The sequence below is a fragment of the Rhipicephalus microplus genome, chromosome X, assembly GCF_043290135.1.
Source record: "Rhipicephalus microplus isolate Deutch F79 chromosome X, USDA_Rmic, whole genome shotgun sequence".
NCBI lineage: Eukaryota > Metazoa > Arthropoda > Arachnida > Ixodida > Ixodidae > Rhipicephalus > Rhipicephalus microplus.
The window spans coordinates 301699982-301721422 of record NC_134710.1 but is presented as its reverse complement, the minus strand read 5'-3'; the positions used below and the strand labels follow the sequence as shown (position 1 = coordinate 301721422).

Sequence of the window (21441 nt, the reverse complement as noted above, 5' to 3'; positions counted from 1 at the left end):
TTCAACGTAGTTTCTGAGCAAGAGCGCAAGCGTGTCTCATTGTAGAAGAAACGCATTAGTCTAATGGTGGTCTCTGTACATGACATACATAAACGTATTCCTACGATATGGGGAATCGGAGGAAAGTAGGCAAACTCGTATACACATCTGTGTTAGTTTTGCACCACATTATTATAGACATCGCAATTTACTTCGTACAGAAGACAACACGATGTGTTACATATGCATGGTGTTGCTATAAGGTACTTCCTCTCGGGAATTCGCAAACAATTTTGCCTATTTCCGCTCTGAATAGTCTCGCCAATATTTTATATTAGGTTCTGAATACAGATGCTTCATCGGCATGTCGCTTAATTTCTCATTATAGACTGCCGCTTGTCAAACACGCTTCGCTTACTTTATTTGCTCTCTCTCTCTCTCTCTCTCTCTCATTATTGCTCAGATTCGCCGGGTGATATCACAGGCACGTCTTTTTTAATCTACCTACACCCTATACCGCGAAAATTATATTGAATTTTGAATACTCTGAACCAATATGGTCTACTCGTATAAATAGGGCATGTTCGTATATACATGCCAGCATACCGACAACATGCAGACCAAGTGCGGGGCAAGAAAAGAAGGAATACGTTTATTATACAGTACATACACAATCACGGAGAACAGCGCTACTATTCTATTCTGTCGGTTTTGTTTCGTTTTGAAGTTTGACTCAATTGACAGAACCGAAACGTGATGCGTGGACGTGTGTGTGTGTGTGTGTGTGTGTGTGTGTGTGTGTGTGTGTGTGTGTGTGCGTGTGTGTGTGTGTGTGTGTGTGTGTGCGTGTGTGCGTGTGTGTGTGTGTGTGTGTTGCGAACCACGACCTTTTGTCACCAGTAATAGAGTTTTCAGAGTTGACAGTATACACTATTAACTTTCATCCTTTTGTCGGGAAAATAACGTGCGAGTCAGCCACAAGAACACAGGAATTCTTAGGGTTAGATGATGAATAAAAAAATTTGGAAGTTTTGCTTGGTGTACCTTCATAATTGCTTTTTCTGTTGGGCAAACATCTTATGACGGCTGGGTACATCAGTTGCGGAACTAATTAAAGATTGAATTGATTAAAACTTCATTTAGTACAGATAGGTGGTCGGATTCTAGAACAGAAGCCCTACTTCTTGCGAACGCCTATCAAATTGCCACTTCGAGCTTTCGAAAAAGTGGTCTTTCATAATCATTGTAGAGGAACGAAATTCGACGACATTCACCAGCGATACCGAAACTGAAAAGCCACTTAATGAGCGCAACGAGAAGACGACACGAATGACGTCACTGTTTACGACGACGACGAGTGCTGTGGTATTGGTCTTACATTCGTTAACGTGTATATGCGCCATGAGTGCTATGAATCAGCAGCGTGTTCGATCGGCCGCGGCAGTCGTATTTTGATGGAGGCGAAATGCTGTATATGCCCGTGTATACTGTGCGATGTCAGTGCACGTCAAAGGACATCAAATGGTCAAAATTTCTAGAGCCCACCACTACAGCGTTGTGCTGTCGAAATGAGGTGTAGGCAAGTAGCACCCACTGAAGTTATCATTACTGCTATAAACCTAAGAGCCCACACAAACATGAAGCAAAGTCTATCTATGAATTACGACGACTCTCGCTCATTCTAGGCGTTTTTGGACGAATCGGGCAGCTACTCTCTTCCGCGTGGTTCGGTTCCGCAATCGAGATGTCAGACTATTTTTTTCGAAGGTATGCCCTTTGGCATAACAATGGTTGATTCCAAAACACACAGTTACAATTGCTTCGTATATGAATTCAAGTGTTGAGTGGCGATGAGGTACACGAATTCATCGGTCATAGTCGGGCTGTCGGCCAGGCCTGATGCCTGCCGCACGGAGGTGACGATGACGGCTTAATTGTAGACCCGTGCAAATTGGATTGGGGCCGCCTTTTTGAAACCTCTACGCGGCAATGGACTCTTCATAGGAAGAGCTCCAATTTTAACCCGATCGCCTGTCTTCACTCGGCCGAGAGAAAAAAAAGCGTTTCACACTCGACGTCTTGGCTGCGAGCGACGCTGATTAACACTCCCAGGTTTGGATACACCGGTACACCTGATAAAGTCAAGGGGAGGACGATTGCCCGCGTAGCTAAATTGGTAGAACATCGGACACGCTATCCGAACGCTGCAGCTTCGGTTCCTCCCGGCGGCGAGTTTTATTTTGGTCCACGCCAATCTCTTTTTGTTTATATCTCAAGCACTACAAATAACATCCGCTTACGTTCCTTGATTTCATTGGCTGTTATCATTACGGTCGTGTCTAACAAAGAGAAACAAGGGTCTGAATATCCATTGCCCACGTTCATATAAATCACTAAATATATTGAGTAAGAAATGAAACACGTGTTTCTTGGGGTTGTTGCAGAGTTTATAAGGGGGGGTGTGTATCTAATTAATTTCTGATATTGGACTAAGTAAACAATATGAATAACACTAAAAATAAAAGGCGAGTAAGCTAAATAAGCTAACTAAACAAATTCTAGGTAGCTGACAAGGTCTGGCACGGTGATAAGCTGCAGCGCAATTCATCTGGATGTGCACCATCGTCGTGTCCTATTAGCGCCCACCTGTTATTTATTTTTGTTTTGTTTTTTGAGAAAACGTCTAAATTTATAAGCTCCCTGAGTTCCTTTCCTTAGTTTCTTTCTCCTCGTTTATCACTCATCTAAAGCCGTTTCAGTTTGGAATATTGGGGAAGCTTTCAATGAATTTGAGAAGGACTGATTCATCACAACTCTGAGCTTGAAGGGATCGTGGTTCTTTTAAGCCCGTTTTCTATGAAACATAATAGTTGAAGGAGTACGTAAAAAGTAAAAACAAGAAAAGGTATGTGTATCGCTTTTCAGTCTTTGTGCAGCAGCTTCTCTTCCTCCCCCTCCCCCCTCCTTTCTTGTACCACCATCTCTCATCTGCCTCTTCTTTTTCTTCTTCGCAGGAGCTGTACGTCTTGATGGAGTACCTCCTGACGAGAACATCGTTAAAAAGCCGAAACGGGATACCCGAAAGTAAAGAGTGCCTCTCAGTAGGGTGGCTCGGCTTCTGCGTTTTCTTGCGAAAACAAACTTTAAATTGCGGGCCGTGTGTCTGTGCGCCCGCCTGCTGGCAGCAAGAGAGCGTTTTTTTCTTCTAAATGCAGTACATCAAGCGTACATCCTCTGTTAGCCATACATGACATACTAATTAGCTCTTGTAAAGCCCGGGAGATCGTCCGTGGTGTAGGGCCTAATTTTCAGCGTGTTGATCACCCAGAGTCACATATCCGCGCTAGAGCGTTTGCTGAGGTTGCCTGAGTACTGGAGTATGAGACGTAGGCGAGCTCACTCGTGAGTGGACTTCCTCAGAGTCACATCAAGGTGTGAGTCTGGTAGGGTAACGTTTTGGTCAGTTTGAGTCCGAGTTAGTAACGTTAAAGAAACGTTTCGTGAGTGTGAATGCTAGTGAATCCAACTCGAGAAAATTTTGTGAGTCAGAGTGGGTCTAAAGTGCCCGATATATATATTTGATTGATTCTAGGTGAGTTCCTCTTTTATTGCCTGTCTATTGTCATATCTATGCATATATTCAACATTACATGAATTTACGTTGATACACGCGTGTACCCACATGCATTCCTAAACAGTATTGCTCATACATCTATTGATTAGAGGCGTGAATCATGTCAGGCAGCACTTTGAGTTATATATATATATATATGTATGTATATATATATATATATATATATATATATATATATATATATATATATATATATATATATATATATATATATATATATATATATATATATATATATATTGTAATCTCTTTCAAGAAAAATGCCTTTACTGGTTCACAACCATTATTAACTCGTATATTTTCGTGGGAGTGACCCGCTGCGCGTTAATCATGCACCCCGAAGGACCTCAGTTGAGTCCATTCATCCATGCAACCTTTGCTATATCTCATTTTTTATAAAACAACCAAGGAACACTACTTAGCTGCAGCATACCTCTAGTGCTTCACCAACCTAACCAATGTAAAAGCTGTTATGTCCATATCTCATAAATATATGCTCAGGCACAGCATCTTTCTCTAATTTCGCTTCGAAGTTTTCGAAAAATATTTGAGATATATTTGATAGATATTTTATTCAATAATCATATCTGGGGTTTAACCAAAACCACGATATGATGATGAGAGCCGCTGTAGTGGAGGGTTCCGGAAATCTGGACCGTCTGCAGTCTCTTTCAAGTGCACCTAAATCTGAGTACGCGGGCGTCAAGCATTTTCACCTCCACACAGTAAAATTTTTTACACCCTTATAGGTGTAAAAAGGGTGTTATCGCAATTTACACCCTTTTTTCAAAATTTCACACCCTTTTTTCTTTCGGAACACCCTACAAGAAGGGTGTACAGGCAAAAAGGGTGTTGTTGAACAAGATGAAGGGTGTTAAGGGAAGGACTTAAGGGTGTACCCGTGCCACACGGGCACAGAAAATGACATTCGGTATATATAGCGAAGACACGTGCACTCAGTTCCCGAATGACATTTTTTCTCGGCGTTGCTGTTATGTCCAAAGCGAATGACATTTGACTTGATGATTTCGATCGCACCACCTTCCTAGTGAGCATTGGGTGAGTATATATAGCAATAAAAAATAAACAAGCGTTTACAAGCTTCATACACATCCAGTGATAATTGAAAGAATAAATAAGCATATTACACTGCCGTTAGCTTTCGTTCATTAGTTTCTTTCACGACGTTGCAACCAACCATGGCAACTTAAGCCAAAGCTAGTCAGATCCACAGCATAAAAAGGAAATGGCGCCTGGCGCATTTATTTTACATTGCATATATACCAGCTGAAGAGAAGTTTTAAGCAGTTGTTTGAGTGATTGGTGTAAATAAGATACGCGAAAAGTTTCCTTCTAGTCGAATCAAATGTCGTTTTATATTTCTCAATCAAATGAGTCCTGGCGATGACATTAGAGGACGAACGGCATTTGGGCGATTGCGATTTCGTTCATCCGTGATGTGGCACCACGCGAATGGCCTTCAATCTGAAAGCATTGTAGGAGATAAATGCCATTTTTTCTGCCCGTGTGGCACGAGTATTAAATGCATCCATGCTTACATATTAAAAAGACTTGAGTGGAGCAAAGTGTATGTTGTACTGCATTTTTTAAGATTATGGTGTCATCGACACCACACAAACAAGGAAATCCTTTATAAAGCCATTGTCACAACGTTATTTTTTGTAATATCTTTATTTTCATATGAAAAGATCTTGATATACACTTTTTGCTTCGCAGAAAACTGTACAAGAACAATCAAGAAAATGCACAAAAAATGAACACACACTCGCAAAGGTTCAACATGTGTGTAAATATTTTTATATTTACATGTGGAACAAATTTGGTATCGAAAGAAGGAGAGGTACTTTTGAAATAATTTTTCTACAAACGACACTCAAACGACATTCCGGAAAGTTCAAAAGGCTCAAATTCAACAGCCACGACGAGCGCACGCCGTTCTCACGCGTTACTCGAATATAGGATGTGCTTGATCAAGAAGGAGACGCCGCCATTACCACTTCCTTTCGGGAGCGCTGTTAGCACGACGACGGCTGCTGGCCCTTCTTTTTTACTTCTTTCTCCGGCGGCCGTGGCAGGGCACAGCGCCTTCGGGAAGAGGGGATGAAAGATGTAAGGAGACGAGAGAGAAAGAGTGGCAGCGTCTTTGGAAGGTTACGTTCGCTTGCAAGTGACGACTCCAGCAGCAAACGCGTCAGAGAGGTCGTGTCCATGTAAGCATGGTTTACCCCCTGTCCCTCTCCGCCCCCTCAAATTCAACGTAGAGAAGCGAGCGCGGAGGGAGATACCATTGCATATAGAAGGTGTGATGCTTCCGCACTTTCTCGGCATCTCTTTCCACACCCGCAAGCTTTCACTCCTCCGTCAGTACTCGTGAGTGCGCGCCATTTTGATAACTGCGCCGTTGAAAACGTGACTATCTGCGCCGTTCGCAGAGTGCTGAAGCGTTTGAATAGTATTTGGCGTGCATTTTCTTCACTCGCGCTGAGGACTTTGGAACGTCAATTTTGTGCGCTGCGTCATCCGAGATGCCGCCGATCCGTTGTCTGCTGACTGTACCGCACATTCAGATAAAGCGGACGTACCACTTGGAAGAAGGTTCCGTGGTCGCCCTCAAACATGCGATTGCCACATGTCCTGTCCTTGGGTCGCAAGTTCAACTGTCTTGCAGCAACTTTCAGGTAAGTGACTGCTTATTTGTTCAACTGTGTATTTGTTGAGAGCGATAAGTGCTTTTAATCGTCGTTGAAAGCTGAGGCCCGTTTTTATTTTTTTATTTTTGCTGCGAGTTTGCGTAGTTTCGTATTTAAAGGCTGGGGATGTGCGCTTCTGTACTATTGTTAGTGGGGTCCGGTTTGCCGAAACAGTGTTGCTAAGAGGAAAACTAAGCGTGCAAGTTTTTGTATTATTTTACAACTCATGCGTTTTTATTGTCTGCCTCATACACGTGTACGCGTGCCCGAATTGACAGTATGTCGAAAGGCAACTACATGTTTCGCGTATCGACATCGTAGCTAGGCCTCACTGAAGGCTTGTCAATGGTCGCAAGCCTTGTGTTCACGTTCTGACCGCATTAACCTCTCCTTGATGTAATTTAACTCACCCCTCCCACACACCACAACAAAAAAAAAACGTGTTGATACTCGAGATAACATCGGCTGCGATGTGGCCGAACGAGTTCGCCGTGCACTTTTGAACTTAGTTCGCTGAGCATGCGGCTGAACTACACTCGCTTCAACAAAGTTCGTTGATTTTGAACGGTTGGCAGCGCACACCACTTTTCATAGAATGCACAAATAAAGCATGAGAACGTAGTGAGGCGCTTGCTTTAATATTTTCAAGAATGTCACTTTTGTTCTTATCGTACACAAACCTGTGTTATCGTCGATCTAGAGTGTATTGTAAGTTGGAGCGCTCTCGAGTGTTTTGTATTGTTGAATTAACATATATAGCGTGTATGATGCGAGTTGTGGAGTTGTCTCAAGTGTACGTGAGGAGAATTGCATAGTGAGGGGATTAGTCGAAAATTTATTTCGAGTAAAGATGCCTATGCGTACCTGCGTGCGTGTTTGTGTGCGCGTGCGCGCGCGCGTGTGTGTGTGTGTGTGTGTGTGTGTGTGTGTGTGTGTGTGTGTGTGTGTGTGTGTGTGTGTGTGTGTGTGTGTGTGTGTGTGTGTGCGCAAGGCATTCCGGAGGCCGTGTCTCCAACAGGCCATGCGTGCTGGCAGCTGAGCCGTGTCTTCGCGATCTAGGAACATACAGTAGCGAACAAACCCTCATACATCTTTTTCAGTTCATTGACAATATACGGGGTTGGTTTGCAGGTAATGGATCCTCTGTTCAATCAACTTGTCGACCTCGCTACTGAAGACAGCATACCCGATATGTCGAAAATCGTTCTTATGGCACAGCAAGAAAGTAGCGGGAATGAAGCGCCGTCATGTTCATCGTCACAGGTAAATTTTCTGAGTTTTACGTTCTTATTGTTTAATATTATTAAGATTAAATGCTCTTTTATAAATATTTAAATTATCAGTTATTTAGTTTTGATGATCAGTTGCAACTGTTGGCGCGAGTGATTTTTGGCAGCGAGAGCAAAACGGCACGAAATGTCTGAGTTTGTTATCAGCTGATGTCATTCTAGAAGTCCGATGTTAAGTCCTAACGCCTGATGCTCTTCTCTAGATTAGTTATCGAATATGGTACAAATCCTTTGCGGATGTTACGATCTAGCTGCTTTTTAAGTTTTACCAACTTATGTTGATTTGAGTACATTTTGTTGGAATATTACTTACGGCTAGGGACACGTATGCTGTGGGTGAAAGAGGAAGTGTGATTGTTAGCAGCAAAGCAGGGGGACCTGAGTCAAGCGCAGTGTTTCTTCGCGGAAGGTGCGGGTGAAATCGGTGTTGTGGAATAGCAGGGAATGAATTAATAAATTTTGAAGTATTTTATTTGAAGTATTATTTAAATTAAAAAAATTGTATTGAAGAAATTGTTTTATTATCTGCGCTTTTCGCACGCTGGCATGCAAGGCCCTGGTTATGTTTTTTTTTTTTGCGTGCGACACAAACTTGCGTGCACTCACGCAATTTTAGGAGGGTGCCTTTTTTTAACCATTGCAGTTTTTTTAAAATAAAAAGTCTATGATACGCTGGTTCCTGTCGTTTTCGCACAAACTAGATGGCGAAGCGAAAATAACTTTCTGCAGCTAAAATGACGACCACGTGACAAATTTAAAACTGTTCAATTAGCATTTTAATTTTGGGCTTTAGTGCCGTATATATCAAAGTTCTAGTGGGAAATCATAAGTAATCGCACCTGGCCGGCACGAAGCACAGCATAATACCGAAATGACCCGTGGAGCGGAAATGGTGAAACTTAAATGGAATGGTGCGCCAAAGCAGAATCTGGTCGTAAAAAGTCTGCAAACATCTTAAAATACCCAAGTAGACAGCTTATCATTTGTCTAAGATGGGTGGTCCTGATATTTTCCGTTCTGAAAATATAAAAAGGCTAAAAAACATTTCACTTCTCTGCAAAAAGAAATGGCAAAGTGTCTGCGCCAGAGGTTTATTCTTAGACAGGGGAAAAGTTTCATTGCAGTTTTCTTGTGCACAGTGCATAAATAGTACGAGAGAGCGTGTACCAGTTCATGGAAATGCCGATTTTTGCTTGCACTACCAGGTGCAATGAAAAGCTTAAACCAGCTCTGCCGTTATTATTGTAAAATACCTACCACCTCGTCATTGCGATGTATGAATACCAACTTGCCGCTGCCCTCTATGCTATGCATTGTATCTCAATATTGTATATTGTGCATTCCCACCCCTGAAACTGCCCGCGAGGGCTTACAGTAATATAATAAATGATGGCAGTGTGAGCTATAGCAATAGGTTTACAGTTTCTAGAATGTGTTGTGAAAGACTGGCGTGTATTTAAATATCTCCATGCTATAAGCAATATCTAGTACATTTACTGACCAAAGTAATAAAAGATGGAGCTCTCAATTATCGTAACACTGCAACTTTACGAAATACAGCTTATTAAGTTGCCCTTGCTATGTTATTACTCACTACTCACCAACAGCTAGCGAAGTACCATTGAACAACACTGCCGATGGCGTGCAGCGGAGTTCATTTTGTCAGATGCATTATATTGTTTTAATCTCCCAGTTAAACCATAGTTATGCTGCACACATTGAAATTGTTGTTAATGATAGATATCACATCTGTAATGCTAAAACACAAGTTGTGTCTTTTAAAGTGCTCTAAACCTGTTTTTTAAACTGTACAGAATTTGAAGTAAGCCACTCAGTGAAGTCTTATGCATTTTCACTTTGCCTATACAGGACGACATGCCAGCAACGCCATGTGTATCTTATAATGGGGCCGTCCTTGAAGATGCAGAGTTTTTCTGGCTGATGGTAGACCAGACAAAGTGTTTTCAAGTGACTAATGCAGAGGAAGGACTTGTCGCAATTATGTGTGCAAACTGGTTGTTCAATGTTCAATATGCTTGTAAAGCGTTCAACACCCTTGTCGTCCTCGAAAGATTTTTTCTTGAGCTCGAAAAGACAACACCAAGATCTGTTGTTGCGAAGTTCTTAAACATTGTCGTAAAATCCACATAGTCATATGATAATGCCATATGGTAATGTTCTTGCACATTTGCCTTACTGCATATTTTTTATGTTTGATTGTATTAGTGATTGAAAATTTATTGATTATTATTGCCGTTTTTAGTGCCGCATTAATTTATTTTGCATTCGCTTCACAAGTCGTGCATGTTTCTCCTTTTGCATAGCCGGGCACAGATGCTGTCAAATAACCCATGGTCATTGAACTTTTTAGTTATTACCATATTACATTCCTGCAAGACAGAACTATTGTGCAATAGTTTTTGCTGCTTGTTTGCTAATCTAGATAACATTACACTGCCTTGGTTATGGTCAGATTAGATTATGTGGGCCATTATGATATAAGGCACATTGCAAGAAGCATGTGTAAAATTTTGCAATAAATGTAAATAATTTAGAGAAAAACTGCCTTGTGGTACTTGTTCTTGATATTTAGTCTGCACAAATCCATATTTATTTCTAGAATGCATCAAAAACAGATTTCTTTAAAAGTGAGAGCGATGCGCATCTACATAGCACTGTTGTTTTTATATATGCACAATATTTTTAACTTGGTAAGACTGAACCTTGATTTAGCCATGCCAGGTTTAACTGCAAATTAAGTTGCTGAAATATGTGTATTCTCTGCATCCTGTAATAGACAGGCACACTGCTTTGAGTACTATACACAGTAAAATTTTTTACACCCTTATAGGTGTAAAAAGGGTGTTATCGCAATTTACACCCTTTTTTCAAAATTTCACACCCTTTTTTCTTTCGGAACACCCTACAAGAAGGGTGTACAGGCAAAAAGGGTGTTGTTGAACAAGATGAAGGGTGTTAAGGGAAGGACTTAAGGGTGTACCCGTGCCACACGGGCACAGAAAATGACATTCGGTATATATAGCGAAGACACGTGCACTCAGTTCCCGAATGACATTTTTTCTCGGCGTTGCTGTTATGTCCAAAGCGAATGACATTTGACTTGATGATTTCGATCGCACCACCTTCCTAGTGAGCATTGGGTGAGTATATATAGCAATAAAAAATAAACAAGCGTTTACAAGCTTCATACACATCCAGTGATAATTGAAAGAATAAATAAGCATATTACACTGCCGTTAGCTTTCGTTCATTAGTTTCTTTCACGACGTTGCAACCAACCATGGCAACTTAAGCCAAAGCTAGTCAGATCCACAGCATAAAAAGGAAATGGCGCCTGGCGCATTTATTTTACATTGCATATATACCAGCTGAAGAGAAGTTTTAAGCAGTTGTTTGAGTGATTGGTGTAAATAAGATACGCGAAAAGTTTCCTTCTAGTCGAATCAAATGTCGTTTTATATTTCTCAATCAAATGAGTCCTGGCGATGACATTAGAGGACGAACGGCATTTGGGCGATTGCGATTTCGTTCATCCGTGATGTGGCACCACGCGAATGGCCTTCAATCTGAAAGCATTGTAGGAGATAAATGCCATTTTTTCTGCCCGTGTGGCACGAGTATTAAATGCATCCATGCTTACATATTAAAAAGACTTGAGTGGAGCAAAGTGTATGTTGTACTGCATTTTTTAAGATTATGGTGTCATCGACACCACACAAACAAGGAAATCCTTTATAAAGCCATTGTCACAACGTTATTTTTTGTAATATCTTTATTTTCATATGAAAAGATCTTGATATACACTTTTTGCTTCGCAGAAAACTGTACAAGAACAATCAAGAAAATGCACAAAAAATGAACACACACTCGCAAAGGTTCAACATGTGTGTAAATATTTTTATATTTACATGTGGAACAAATTTGGTATCGAAAGAAGGAGAGGTACTTTTGAAATAATTTTTCTACAAACGACACTCAAACGACATTCCGGAAAGTTCAAAAGGCTCAAATTCAACAGCCACGACGAGCGCACGCCGTTCTCACGCGTTACTCGAATATAGGATGTGCTTGATCAAGAAGGAGACGCCGCCATTACCACTTCCTTTCGGGAGCGCTGTTAGCACGACGACGGCTGCTGGCCCTTCTTTTTTACTTCTTTCTCCGGCGGCCGTGGCAGGGCACAGCGCCTTCGGGAAGAGGGGATGAAAGATGTAAGGAGACGAGAGAGAAAGAGTGGCAGCGTCTTTGGAAGGTTACGTTCGCTTGCAAGTGACGACTCCAGCAGCAAACGCGTCAGAGAGGTCGTGTCCATGTAAGCATGGTTTACCCCCTGTCCCTCTCCGCCCCCTCAAATTCAACGTAGAGAAGCGAGCGCGGAGGGAGATACCATTGCATATAGAAGGTGTGATGCTTCCGCACTTTCTCGGCATCTCTTTCCACACCCGCAAGCTTTCACTCCTCCGTCAGTACTCGTGAGTGCGCGCCATTTTGATAACTGCGCCGTTGAAAACGTGACTATCTGCGCCGTTCGCAGAGTGCTGAAGCGTTTGAATAGTATTTGGCGTGCATTTTCTTCACTCGCGCTGAGGACTTTGGAACGTCAATTTTGTGCGCTGCGTCATCCGAGATGCCGCCGATCCGTTGTCTGCTGACTGTACCGCACATTCAGATAAAGCGGACGTACCACTTGGAAGAAGGTTCCGTGGTCGCCCTCAAACATGCGATTGCCACATGTCCTGTCCTTGGGTCGCAAGTTCAACTGTCTTGCAGCAACTTTCAGGTAAGTGACTGCTTATTTGTTCAACTGTGTATTTGTTGAGAGCGATAAGTGCTTTTAATCGTCGTTGAAAGCTGAGGCCCGTTTTTATTTTTTTATTTTTGCTGCGAGTTTGCGTAGTTTCGTATTTAAAGGCTGGGGATGTGCGCTTCTGTACTATTGTTAGTGGGGTCCGGTTTGCCGAAACAGTGTTGCTAAGAGGAAAACTAAGCGTGCAAGTTTTTGTATTATTTTACAACTCATGCGTTTTTATTGTCTGCCTCATACATGTGTACGCGTGCCCGAATTGACAGTATGTCGAAAGGCAACTACATGTTTCGCGTATCGACATCGTAGCTAGGCCTCACTGAAGGCTTGTCAATGGTCGCAAGCCTTGTGTTCACGTTCTGACCGCATTAACCTCTCCTTGATGTAATTTAACTCACCCCTCCCACACACCACAACAAAAAAAAAACGTGTTGATACTCGAGATAACATCGGCTGCGATGTGGCCGAACGAGTTCGCCGTGCACTTTTGAACTTAGTTCGCTGAGCATGCGGCTGAACTACACTCGCTTCAACAAAGTTCGTTGATTTTGAACGGTTGGCAGCGCACACCACTTTTCATAGAATGCACAAATAAAGCATGAGAACGTAGTGAGGCGCTTGCTTTAATATTTTCAAGAATGTCACTTTTGTTCTTATCGTACACAAACCTGTGTTATCGTCGATCTAGAGTGTATTGTAAGTTGGAGCGCTCTCGAGTGTTTTGTATTGTTGAATTAACATATATAGCGTGTATGATGCGAGTTGTGGAGTTGTCTCAAGTGTACGTGAGGAGAATTGCATAGTGAGGGGATTAGTCGAAAATTTATTTCGAGTAAAGATGCCTATGCGTACCTGCGTGCGTGTTTGTGTGCGCGTGCGCGCGCGCGTGTGTGTGTGTGTGTGTGTGTGTGTGTGTGTGTGTGTGTGTGTGTGTGTGTGTGTGTGTGTGTGTGTGTGTGTGTGTGTGCGCGCAAGGCATTCCGGAGGCCGTGTCTCCAACAGGCCATGCGTGCTGGCAGCTGAGCCGTGTCTTCGCGATCTAGGAACATACAGTAGCGAACAAACCCTCATACATCTTTTTCAGTTCATTGACAATATACGGGGTTGGTTTGCAGGTAATGGATCCTCTGTTCAATCAACTTGTCGACCTCGCTACTGAAGACAGCATACCCGATATGTCGAAAATCGTTCTTATGGCACAGCAAGAAAGTAGCGGGAATGAAGCGCCGTCATGTTCATCGTCACAGGTAAATTTTCTGAGTTTTACGTTCTTATTGTTTAATATTATTAAGATTAAATGCTCTTTTATAAATATTTAAATTATCAGTTATTTAGTTTTGATGATCAGTTGCAACTGTTGGCGCGAGTGATTTTTGGCAGCGAGAGCAAAACGGCACGAAATGTCTGAGTTTGTTATCAGCTGATGTCATTCTAGAAGTCCGATGTTAAGTCCTAACGCCTGATGCTCTTCTCTAGATTAGTTATCGAATATGGTACAAATCCTTTGCGGATGTTACGATCTAGCTGCTTTTTAAGTTTTACCAACTTATGTTGATTTGAGTACATTTTGTTGGAATATTACTTACGGCTAGGGACACGTATGCTGTGGGTGAAAGAGGAAGTGTGATTGTTAGCAGCAAAGCAGGGGGACCTGAGTCAAGCGCAGTGTTTCTTCGCGGAAGGTGCGGGTGAAATCGGTGTTGTGGAATAGCAGGGAATGAATTAATAAATTTTGAAGTATTTTATTTGAAGTATTATTTAAATTAAAAAAATTGTATTGAAGAAATTGTTTTATTATCTGCGCTTTTCGCACGCTGGCATGCAAGGCCCTGGTTATGTTTTTTTTTTTTGCGTGCGACACAAACTTGCGTGCACTCACGCAATTTTAGGAGGGTGCCTTTTTTTAACCATTGCAGTTTTTTTAAAATAAAAAGTCTATGATACGCTGGTTCCTGTCGTTTTCGCACAAACTAGATGGCGAAGCGAAAATAACTTTCTGCAGCTAAAATGACGACCACGTGACAAATTTAAAACTGTTCAATTAGCATTTTAATTTTGGGCTTTAGTGCCGTATATATCAAAGTTCTAGTGGGAAATCATAAGTAATCGCACCTGGCCGGCACGAAGCACAGCATAATACCGAAATGACCCGTGGAGCGGAAATGGTGAAACTTAAATGGAATGGTGCGCCAAAGCAGAATCTGGTCGTAAAAAGTCTGCAAACATCTTAAAATACCCAAGTAGACAGCTTATCATTTGTCTAAGATGGGTGGTCCTGATATTTTCCGTTCTGAAAATATAAAAAGGCTAAAAAAACATTTCACTTCTCTGCAAAAAGAAATGGCAAAGTGTCTGCGCCAGAGGTTTATTCTTAGACAGGGGAAAAGTTTCATTGCAGTTTTCTTGTGCACAGTGCATAAATAGTACGAGAGAGCGTGTACCAGTTCATGGAAATGCCGATTTTTGCTTGCACTACCAGGTGCAATGAAAAGCTTAAACCAGCTCTGCCGTTATTATTGTAAAATACCTACCACCTCGTCATTGCGATGTATGAATACCAACTTGCCGCTGCCCTCTATGCTATGCATTGTATCTCAATATTGTATATTGTGCATTCCCACCCCTGAAACTGCCCGCGAGGGCTTACAGTAATATAATAAATGATGGCAGTGTGAGCTATAGCAATAGGTTTACAGTTTCTAGAATGTGTTGTGAAAGACTGGCGTGTATTTAAATATCTCCATGCTATAAGCAATATCTAGTACATTTACTGACCAAAGTAATAAAAGATGGAGCTCTCAATTATCGTAACACTGCAACTTTACGAAATACAGCTTATTAAGTTGCCCTTGCTATGTTATTACTCACTACTCACCAACAGCTAGCGAAGTACCATTGAACAACACTGCCGATGGCGTGCAGCGGAGTTCATTTTGTCAGATGCATTATATTGTTTTAATCTCCCAGTTAAACCATAGTTATGCTGCACACATTGAAATTGTTGTTAATGATAGATATCACATCTGTAATGCTAAAACACAAGTTGTGTCTTTTAAAGTGCTCTAAACCTGTTTTTTAAACTGTACAGAATTTGAAGTAAGCCACTCAGTGAAGTCTTATGCATTTTCACTTTGCCTATACAGGACGACATGCCAGCAACGCCATGTGTATCTTATAATGGGGCCGTCCTTGAAGATGCAGAGTTTTTCTGGCTGATGGTAGACCAGACAAAGTGTTTTCAAGTGACTAATGCAGAGGAAGGACTTGTCGCAATTATGTGTGCAAACTGGTTGTTCAATGTTCAATATGCTTGTAAAGCGTTCAACACCCTTGTCGTCCTCGAAAGATTTTTTCTTGAGCTCGAAAAGACAACACCAAGATCTGTTGTTGCGAAGTTCTTAAACATTGTCGTAAAATCCACATAGTCATATGATAATGCCATATGGTAATGTTCTTGCACATTTGCCTTACTGCATATTTTTTATGTTTGATTGTATTAGTGATTGAAAATTTATTGATTATTATTGCCGTTTTTAGTGCCGCATTAATTTATTTTGCATTCGCTTCACAAGTCGTGCATGTTTCTCCTTTTGCATAGCCGGGCACAGATGCTGTCAAATAACCCATGGTCATTGAACTTTTTAGTTATTACCATATTACATTCCTGCAAGACAGAACTATTGTGCAATAGTTTTTGCTGCTTGTTTGCTAATCTAGATAACATTACACTGCCTTGGTTATGGTCAGATTAGATTATGTGGGCCATTATGATATAAGGCACATTGCAAGAAGCATGTGTAAAATTTTGCAATAAATGTAAATAATTTAGAGAAAAACTGCCTTGTGGTACTTGTTCTTGATATTTAGTCTGCACAAATCCATATTTATTTCTAGAATGCATCAAAAACAGATTTCTTTAAAAGTGAGAGCGATGCGCATCTACATAGCACTGTTGTTTTTATATATGCACAATATTTTTAACTTGGTAAGACTGAACCTTGATTTAGCCATGCCAGGTTTAACTGCAAATTAAGTTGCTGAAATATGTGTATTCTCTGCATCCTGTAATAGACAGGCACACTGCTTTGAGTACTATATATATTAGCATGTGCCGTGCATACATGTGCCGTGCATACCCGTTAGTGCTCTGTGGAAGTCGATATATAGCCATGGATATTCGTGCACATATATATTGACTTCACCCTGCCCTGAAGCGGAACACTGCAGCGCACGCCTATCGATATAGCAGAGGGTGCACACTTTTCCAACACCCTTGAAAAAGGGTGTTCCAGTTCAAAACACCCTAACACCCCAATTTTCATTTTGCTCGACACCCTTCGTCTAAGGTGTTCACATAACACCCTTTCAGTAGGGTGTATCTGAAAACACCCATAGGGTGTTCCTCTGGCGACAAGCCAGTTTACACCCTTAAGGGTGTAAAAAAATTTACTGTGTATATATTAGCATGTGCCGTGCATACATGTGCCGTGCATACCCGTTAGTGCTCTGTGGAAGTCGATATATAGCCATGGATATTCGTGCACATATATATTGACTTCACCCTGCCCTGAAGCGGAACACTGCAGCGCACGCCTATCGATATAGCAGAGGGTGCACACTTTTCCAACACCCTTGAAAAAGGGTGTTCCAGTTCAAAACACCCTAACACCCCAATTTTCATTTTGCTCGACACCCTTCGTCTAAGGTGTTCACATAACACCCTTTCAGTAGGGTGTATCTGAAAACACCCATAGGGTGTTCCTCTGGCGACAAGCCAGTTTACACCCTTAAGGGTGTAAAAAAATTTACTGTGCATCGAAAATGCAGACGCCGCAACCGAGATTCGATTCTGTGACCTTCGGGTTAGCAGTCGAACGCCCAACGCGGCGGAGCATAGATATTGGATTTGATTCACGCTCAAACGTAGCTATTCTAGTTCTTTTCACTCACAAATTTTGCTATTTCATGCCATAATTATAATACTTTCATTTAAAAGTGTGGATGACACTGCATATGTTTTTTTTTTTCATTTTTTAAATAAAATGATGAAAGAGGAGAGGATGGTGCCATCATGGTGGCACCGGCTGCTTCTTATCTCTTGGTAGGCAACATATGCCGTAAAATAAACAATAAAGCTTCATATGGTCGAATCTTAAAAAAAAAAAGAAAAGAAGTGAGAGCGTTCATCAAGAAAGGAAGAACATTTAGTGGCACAAAAGTGACGAACTCGGCCTGAATGAACCTTGTGAACTGCTGCTCAGCATTGGTGAAAGGGAATAGTTGTAAAAAAAGAGGCAGAGAGATGGTGTTGATGGTAAGGAAGATAGTAACGGTGACAAGATAACATGAATGTGGTAAGACTGTTCGCAAGTGGCCTAAGTGCGCAATTCAAATTCGCATTCGCACAGTAAAACGCACAAGCCCAGTTCAGCCATACAGGATAAAAAAGACAGATCTTATCCCCGAGAGTATAATAGGTATGACAAACTCTATCAACGAGTCAACACTGAGCAATCTTAATAATACAAAACCATCTCGTAATTTTGGCGCTGATTTTGCACTCCCGCGAGTGCATCCATTTTGGAACAAACAGAACAAGCGAAGTTATATTTCTTTTATCAACCCACGTACTACAGCCAGCAGCTTCATTGCTTAAGTAATTCACAATTGCATGGTACTCATTACTCACAATCGCTTAGTGTTCGGCACAATAGTATGCTGCTCCTTATTGAAGCGAAAGGCTTTCATGTCCTATTAAACAAGGAAGTTGATCGTTGACTTCGGCGGCGTCAACGCGAGTGATACAGAAAACCATCACCGTGTGATGACGTCCCCATAAGGTCATCATGACGTCCTAGATCACCAAAATGTGTGATGTCACATGATTACGCCCTCACTAGACACCGTCCCTTCGCCAAAGATGCACCGATCACGGAGGCCATCTGAAAGTAGGCATAGCTGCAGAAAGCTTCCAATACCTGCCATCTTGAAGACAGTTCAAAACCGCGTTAGGGGAAGACATACTTTGGATGGGGGCGAGGTAGAATCAATCCGTTGACTGAGAAACAAAAGAAGAAAATGGCTCTCATCTTCGACTTGTTTTAGACTAATGCATAAAGGACCGCGTGGATATCTTTTTATGTTGTCAGCCTGCTGTATGTTAGAAGAATTAATTGTAGGGACGTTTGGTCGTATATTGCAGAGGAGACAAATTAGCACACACAAAAAAAACGGTGACCCCCCCTCCCCCCCCCCAAAAAAAAAAGAGGCCAAGACAGGGGTTTTCGAGAAACACAATTCTCGACAGAGGCCGACAAGTTTCTTCTGAATGTGGCCAGGAAGCCTTCATAAAAATTAACGGAAACTATAGCGCATAACCAAGGCCTTAATCTTATTCATATAATGCGGTATGCTCAAGAGTGACAATAGGATGTATGTACAACCATTCTCAGAATTTGAATAGTTTAAGTAAAGCCTGCCTCCGCCTTCATTTGTTTTATTCTTCTCTGTAATTTGTGCGCAAACACATGTCTTCCATAACTTAACATCATTCGATGTGCAAAAGCCCCTGTCTCTTAGAGAAGGTTGTGCCACTTCATATTCGCATAGAATTATTCGATGACAGCGATGTATTTACGTGGCCGTGAACTCGTTAACCGAAAGAATTGCGTAGTGTTCTAGCTATACACAGCGAGACAGTTTATACGCCGCCTGTTCCTCCTCAAAAACTAGAATGGGAAACACTGCGGCAGAACTGGGGTCACGGCACGACCCGTTTCCGTGTACTCAAATGCGGTCTTTCCAGTGTAGTGCACCCTGCCCTGCTCGGCTACAACCTGCAATAGATCACTTCTGGGTCGATTCCAAGGCAGTGTACAACTCGCCCGCGTTTTCTGGCTCTATCCAGTGGGCAACTCGGACGCGCCGATATCTTCCAACTAATCGCACTCCTTATAACTCTGTACAATATTCAACGCCGAGCCCCCCCCCCCCCCCCCGTTTTTACATCGCCAGAGTTGCGGTAGGAATGCCGCTCGCGTTTGTTGCTTCAGTTGCGTGCATGAAGTGAATGGCTCGCCTGGAGAGTGTCGGATTGTGCTATATGGTCATTCTATTCCTTGCTTTTTTTTTCTTAGGAGGAGCCGCACTAGGAGTGAATTATGGGTTGAAATATGTGCTAGTGTCACGCGCCAGCTCTGCGGCGTTTGTGTAGTTCCTGCTGCTGCATGTGCAATATATTCTCAAACACTCCAACCATGTCTGCGAGCTTGCGTCGCATCAACGGTCAACGTAATGCTCACCGTAACAGCACTAACTACGAAGCTAAAAGCTGAGTGACAGCTTGGTGGTCTGCGAGTTCTACTGAATACGGCAGCAGCTAGTTCCTGTCATGGCTGCGTGCGTATACTAGATTTGGTTTCCTGATGATGATTGACGATAATGACTCTTGATGACATCCTCTTGGAAACGGGGCTGCGTTAAACGGTTATCTAGACGGATTGAATTAATCAGGCTCTAACACGTCTATCGCAGTTTAGCATCTTATCAATCTCTCTAGTATTACCTATACATTCAAAGCCTCAGTATTCATATTTTACAGTTATCTATTTCTAACGACTAAAGGTTTGTGTTTTATCTGCTTTTTTTTCGACTAGTACCCTGTCCTCATATTCTCCTTTCGGCCTCTAAGCAGTTAACGGTGCCTTCAACTATCACGCACAACTCTGCTTAAAAGTGGGCGTTGCTTTAATTACGAATGTTTATGTACCAATCCACCACTATAACGTGCAGAGCCGACACCGAATTTTTTTTCTGCAGCGCAAAGATGCAATCTCCTATAATATTGCGAGTAAATACTAACGTATGATTTGCCGACAGTCAGTCAGCTCTGGCCTCAAATAAAGCCTTACCCATACATTCTGTACGTATTTGTTCTCCATAATCTATGTCCTATCGTATTTGAAAACTTCCTTTGCTTTCTTTTTTTATATTTGATAGCCAATTTGCCGGTTCTCTATGAGTACGTTTTTTTTCACGAATGCGGGTTGTTGACTCAACTGCACTCTGCATATGCTTGCCAAATATTTACCTTCACCTACACTTAACGCACGCACTTTTCAGTTATAGATATCACCACAGATTAGTGGATTATGGCTTTTATTCCAACTTCCTGTATTTTTTAAATAATTTCGTTCTACGCTTATCCCACTTCAAAACAGGCTCAGCCCATCGTACCTTTACTTTCTCATTTGAGGAAGTTTTTTTTGTCTCCTCTTTTTTTTTAAATAAGCTAGGTCCAGAAATCGGCTTGGTATGTGGAGTTTGACCTCCCAAAGTGAGTCACGCCGTGAAAGACGCCTAAGTGGAGGTCTTCGCATAATTTCGGCAACCTGGCACGCTAACAGGTACTGTTAAAGAAAGAACCAATTTCCCTCACATTCGTAAATTACTTTTTTCACAATTCTGAAATCACCACGCATGCCTTTAAGAAGCCGGTAAGTGAATAAAGGCGCGAAAAGAATATACAGGTGACGACGCCACCTTGCAATTCCTGTACCAAACGCCATGATGTCAGGTATTTCGACAATATCTACTAGTTCTTACTTATTTCCTACTCAGTGAAAATTACGTACATTGCACTTTGAGGGGTCCGAAGATTGAGCATATATACCAAGATTCGGGAAATTTCATTGAGCCACTCTCGTGAAAATGCGAAAAATGAGCTTTGGAATCTGTGACCTCAAGTACAGACTTTTAGGCGCGAACTTTAAAAGTGAAACATTGACATTGACTTTCTACTCTATTAAAGAAACCTACGATGATGAAATTAAAGACATTAAAGTTCACAGAGTACCAATTATCAATCTTTACCAATCCATTGTTCCACCTTAGTGTCCCTCTAACGTACACTAATATCGCACGGAACAGGGACCTCTCGAAATGCGACCGTCACTGACGGGATCGAAACCATGTCTTGCGAGCCAGCATTCAAGCTCCGTAACC

The 21441-nt window shown here is 41.8% G+C and overlaps 2 protein-coding genes across 2 annotated transcripts; both read left to right on the top strand.

Annotated features, from left to right (window-relative positions):
- Window positions 1-5344: 5344 nt before the first annotated feature.
- On the top strand, window positions 5345-10422 carry LOC142776209 (uncharacterized). The gene is made up of 3 exons (XM_075879441.1): window positions 5345-6312; window positions 7456-7587; window positions 9483-10422. The coding sequence occupies exons 1-3, from the start codon at window positions 6160-6162 to the stop codon at window positions 9762-9764; spliced, it is 567 nt and encodes a 188-aa protein (XP_075735556.1). The 5' UTR covers window positions 5345-6159; the 3' UTR covers window positions 9765-10422.
- A 1024-nt stretch (window positions 10423-11446) lies between these two features.
- Window positions 11447-16889, top strand: LOC142776208 (uncharacterized). The gene is made up of 3 exons (XM_075879440.1): window positions 11447-12414; window positions 13554-13685; window positions 15582-16889. Exons 1-3 carry the CDS (start codon window positions 12262-12264, stop codon window positions 15861-15863), a joined length of 567 nt encoding a protein of 188 aa, XP_075735555.1. The 5' UTR covers window positions 11447-12261; the 3' UTR covers window positions 15864-16889.
- Window positions 16890-21441: the final 4552 nt, after the last annotated feature.